General features: G+C 52.3%; 1 protein-coding gene across 4 annotated transcripts in view; it reads left to right on the forward strand.

Moving 5' to 3' along the window:
• Window positions 1-5,381, forward strand: part of LOC104871533 (corticotropin-releasing factor receptor 1) — a 45,727-nt gene that overhangs the window by 27,940 nt on the left and 12,406 nt on the right. For 2 of the 4 annotated variants that reach the window (XM_010637457.3, XM_010637458.3), the window contains one exon: window positions 1,513-1,647. In XM_010637457.3, coding sequence (XP_010635759.1) covers window positions 1,513-1,647 — 135 coding nt within the window. The remainder of the gene's footprint in view (window positions 1-1,512; window positions 1,648-5,381) is intronic. The other 2 variants (XM_010637459.3, XM_010637460.3) reach the window with 1 other exon arrangement.

A 5,381-nucleotide genomic window follows, 5' to 3' on the forward strand; every position in this document is an offset into this window, starting at 1 on the left:
CCTCTTTTGAAATCCTTAAGGTCTTAGTCTCTGCCTTTTGAGCCCTGATTTGCACAAACACCCCATAAACTGCTTTGATCAGGAGGAAAAGCCAGCATTTGGAACCTATGTGGCTGGGCACTGCCCTGAGTCCACCTGGGAGAGGAAGCCAGTTTAATGCAGTGCTGTTTTCTGAGAGAATGGAAACAGGCTAATTTGGGGAGGACATGGCAGCTGCTGACACCCAGCCCCGGGGAAGCCACTCCCACCTTCACTGGTCCTGGCTCTGCCTGCCTGAGCTATATATTCTTGTGCCAATTCCAGGTTACTGATCCCTTCTGCCAGTACAGGACACTGGGTCTCGCCAACAGGAGTGGTGTACCAGCTTCGTGCCAAAGAGAGCATCAAAAGGCAGAGAAAGTGGGGGTGCCGAGACTGTAGGGGGTGCATTTTTCCATTGCCCTCCTGAGCTATCCCTCCTTTTTCTCCCTCCCCACTTCCTCTCCCTCTTCCTCCAAAAAACTCTTTATATGTGAAAATAATATTTGAAGGGGCCATTGACATCCTCTTTCTAGTTAAGCTATTTACATGTCTTTAGAATCACAAATCCCTTTTGGAATTGAACAAAAACAGCGGTACCCTTTCACCATTGGAAATGCATACACCACATTTTCCCCTAGATCCCAATTCACCATGAAGCTTCCAGTGGACTGAGAATTTCTGATCATAGGCTGAAAGTATCGCTCAGTGGTACAGTGTTGTTCTAGTGTGTGTATGGCCCTGAGTTTGATCCCCAGCCCAGCACTGAAAAAAGAAAAGAAGTCCAAACTAGGCCAACTACTTTATTATAGATGAAGATATCAAGGCCCAGAGAGAGCAAAGGGCTCACATATGGCCATGTAACAAATCAGCAGCAGAAGCTCCCACCTCTCTAGGCTTTCTACCCCCCACCCTCCCCAAAGGTGACCTTTCTTCCATGGTCCCCTTCTGATCCGTCTTCGCCCGAGTCCTAGAGCAGGCAGGAGTACAGTGTGTGCTCGGTAATGTTGTGCAGAGGATCAGGTTCTTCCCTGTGGGGCCAGGGCAGATTGGCTTGGTTCCAGAGACATGTGAGGGGTCTGGGCTGGGGCTTGTTTTGGCTTGTCCCAGGCTGTTCCTGTGAAGTTTTGGATCTCCAGTATGTCGCCAGAGGAAGGCATAAGAGAAGTGTCCTCAGGATACAAAGCAGGGGACCTGAAGCATGCCCAGCCTTCTTCCAACTGCCAGCATGATTTGTAGTTTTCAACACCTCCTTCAGCCACCTCTGTTCCTCCTCTGTTCTATAACCCACCTTGGTTCCCTAGTGCTTAGCATTGTATTCGGACTCCTCTCCCTGGTGTCTCCTTTGTATAGAATAAACTAGGTTTGTCAAGGGGACCATTGCTTTTGCCCTTTGTAGGTGTGTGAGTGTGAGTTAGTGGGGAGGTGGGAAGGACTCTCAAGGCCTTTCTGCCTGCCTGAGGATTGGGGTGGGACTTTGTTCTGCCTCACCAGCCATCTCTGCCCCAGGACTGCAGTGCAATGCCTCGGTGGACCTCATCGGCACCTGCTGGCCCCAGAGCCCTGCAGGACAGTTGGTGGTTCGGCCCTGCCCTGCCTTTTTCTACGGTGTCCGCTACAACACCACAAGTAAGGGGAAAGGTAGAGGGTGGGAAGCAGGTGGGATGGGGAGAGTTCATAGGTGGGGGCTGAAACAAGAGGTTAAGGATAACAATAACATCGATACCTATCGTCGTCGGTTCGGCCACTGTTAGCCAAAGACCAGCTCTGTGCTCATTCCTGCTGATTCCCACAATGCTCTGGAAGACTGACCCTGTCACCTGCTATATAACTGAGCCTCTAAGGCTCAAAAAGGTTAGGAAACTTGCCCAAGGCACCAGCTGGTAAGGGATGAAACCGGAGGAAAGTTTGGCACTTTCTTCTATAGTTGACAAACTTTGAGTTGCTCTGTTTGAACCTATAATGACCCCATGAGGTAGGGCAGGAATTCTCAGAACAGCCCCAATACGAGGTACTGAGTCCTGCCCAGGGCTTTCCAGCCAGGAGTGGGTATGCAGAGTTTTAGATCTATGGCTGGGGATTGACTTGCATCCAGGACCACGGGGTGGGGTGGGGGTGAGGCTGGGGAGGGGCAGGACTGACCCAGCACTGTGCAGACACTTGATCTCCATGTAAACACCTCGCTCCTGGGGCCCTGAGCCTTCATGTCAGGCTTTGCAGCTCCATGCTACCACACCTGCTGCCCTCAGAATTAATTTGCTGTCTCCTGCCAATGACTCAGGTCCCTGCTTATCAAGAGAGTAACAGATTCAGGCCAGGGGCCATAACCCACCAAGGGAAGGTGGAGCTGAGGTCCCTTGTAGGCCCTGGCGTGCAATGGGCTTGAGCCCAGAGCCCCAAGAGGATGCCAACAGGATCACAGATACCAGATGGTCCACTCAAGACTCCCTGTGTTCCAAGACTCACTCCCAGCATGATCTAAGGACATATTCTCTTCTTGTGGCCCTCCAGCGCCTCATCTGAGGATCCAAAGGGCTGAGTGACCTGATGTCTAAGTCTTCTTCCAGCTCAAACCTTCCAAAGTCGTTCCATCTCTTCTCGCTTTACCAGACAGATTAAAGAGGTTATGGTTGGGGGCTGCCGTCAAGGAGAGTGGTAGGGCCCAGGCAGGTGACTATAGCCCTCCCCTGGAAGGCTGGCTCAAGCAGCTTCAAGTCGGTCCCAGTGGTGGGAGGGACCAGGAAGAAGGAGAAAAAAGGCTAAGAGGAATGTGGGAGAGTTCGGAGTGCACAGTCATGCAGCCTCTGATTCCCTGGGGCTCATTTTACAAAGGAAATAAATGCACAGAGAAGTTAATAACCTGTTAAAGGTCACAGGGCTTGGAGGCAGAGCCAGAACCTGGAGAGCCAAGGGTCACTTTCCACATCTCAAATAATCGTCGCCAGGTCATAGAGCCTGGACAGGTGCTACTAAACCTGCCTAGCTGGCATTCAAGGGAAACCAGAAGTCCTGGGTTCTAGCTCAGTAACATTTGTCCTGGGCTTTAGTTTCTTCCCTTGCAGGATAGGTGGGTGCCTTCTAGGCTCTCTTACTCTTCCTTTTTGGCTCTCGGGAAAGAAGCTGGAGTGCTGGTCCCTTGACATGGGATCAGTATTTCAGGTAGGCTAGAGGACCCCGCTGCAGGGGCCCCTGTGCCATATAACCAGGGATGCCCCACCAGTGCCATGGTTGGGGGCAGGAACCAGAGCCGTACCTAATCATTAGGCACTAATTAATTCATTTACTGATGAGGTGTTGCCAGGATTTCTAGGCTTCTCCTTAATGTCCTCTCTCCTGCTGCATCAGATCTTCAAAAGGAAGGGAAACATTTCCAAAAATATCCATTTTCCCATGGTTCTTTGGGAAGACTGCTCAGCTCAGCAATTAAAGACAAGGAGGTCGAATCCTCCCTGGCAACAACTCCCAGAGTTGGACCTGTTTTCCCTCAGGACCTCTTCCCTCCACTCAAATCCTTCTGCCTGGGATGGCTGGGCTTGGGAAGGTGCTCAAGGTGTCCCACCCTATCTGTGGGGTGCCAAAGGGAGTTGTTGAGCGGAGGGGGCTCTTCCATAATCTCCACCTGCACCCCTTTAGGTAGGGACAAGTGACGTGTTCTGCATGTTATGTAAGGTTATGTAAATACAGCTCAAAGACAATAATAGTAAACATAATGTCTAACACCATATGCCAGATACAGTTCTAAGCACTGTACACATGTTGACTAAAACTACTGAATCGGTAAAGTAGGTGTCTTTATTAAGATCCTCTGGCTTACCGATAAGGAAGTTGAGAGATTAAGAGACTTGCCCAAGGTCACATAGCTAGGGTGGGATTTGAGGCTAGGCTGTATGGTTTGGGGATCCTGCTCTTAATGCTGCTCTGTGCTGCTTCTCTTAAGGTAGGAACCGCACACAGACTCCACTATACCTTTGACCTTTCCTACCAGATGTCTGCTGCAAGTCCCTTTTTTCATAGATATTCCTGGTGGCCCAAGGCACTTTTATTTGGGTAGGGCACACTTAGTCCCCACTTAGCCATTAGGAGAGCAGCAGCCTTATAGCCAAATTGGCCCAGAGTTCGGCTTTGTCCAGGACTCGGGGCTGCATTGGGAGGCTTTGCAGAGCTTTTAGTCCAGGAGCCCAGCTCCCTCACCCCTCAGCAGCTTGTTGTAGCCAGAGCCGCTTTGGTTAGAGTGGAGGCTGCAACCTTTCAGCTCTGGAGGCAGCATCAATTCCCCTGGCTCCTCACCCAGCATCTGGTCCTGATACTGCCAGTGGAGAGGCAGCTCCCATGCTGATGATCTCTTCCCTGACAGATTGCAGGACCCTAGTGCCCAAGGGGAGTCAGCAGGAAGGCAGGGTGAGAGAGACCATTTAGAAAGCTCTGCCAATCCCAGAGCCCCAGATCCAGACAATGCTGCCCACGGGGCCTCTCCCCATCTCCTTAAAAAGTGATAGGTTTCTGGCCGGGGATTTAGCTCAGCAGCACAGCGCCTGCCTGGCAAGCATGAGGTCCTGAGTTTGATCCCCCGTACCAAAGAAGAAGTGATAGGGCTTCAGCTGCAGGCCAGGCTGACGGCTACACAGACCCCCATCCTCAGGCCGCTACCCTCCCTGCCTTCCTCCCCAAGTGTGATGGACCAAGCCAGGAGCAGTTGTAGCAGGTCCTAGAGTGAGACACTAGCCAAGTGACGTCCCCTAATAGCACACTCTTGTCCTGTGAGCCCCTCCCTGCAGGAAGCACTGCCACATGAAGGCTGCCCATGGACACCTCCGCCATGGGTAGCCCTGTGAGAAACACTGTCATTTCAACCATCCACTAGAGCTGTCTCCACAAACTCTTCCCCCAGGTCCAGGTCCTCACACCAGCTATGTGAGCATGGGCTCATGAGATCTCACTCCTTTTAGCTGTCACGCAGGACTCAAAACAGGAGCATCTCAGAAGAGTGCCTACCATGAAATACGCCACCACGGAAGGCACGCAGGGAGGCAGCCCAGGCAGCCCAGGCAGCCTGACCACACCCAGTCCAATGGCGTGATCATGCCGGCATGGGTGGATAGCGTTCTGCCCCACCCCCAGTGAGTGCTAGGGCAGCTGCTATAGCCCTGTGGAAGCACTAGTGGGTGAAAGGGGCAGGAAATGGGGGTGATGAGCCCTTCTCCCAGCTTCCTTCTAGGGCCCCAGCCAGCAGGCCTATACCAGCCTAGATGGGTGGATGTGTGAGTGGGTGGGTAAATGGGTGGATGGGAGGGTGGGTGGATGGATGGATGGATGGGTGGATGGATGGGTGGGTGGATGGATGGATGGATGGATGGGTGGATGGG

This window comes from Fukomys damarensis, unplaced genomic scaffold (assembly GCF_012274545.1).
Source record: "Fukomys damarensis isolate Sample0158 unplaced genomic scaffold, DMR_v1.0_HiC HiC_scaffold_23, whole genome shotgun sequence".
Classification (NCBI taxonomy): domain Eukaryota; kingdom Metazoa; phylum Chordata; class Mammalia; order Rodentia; family Bathyergidae; genus Fukomys; species Fukomys damarensis.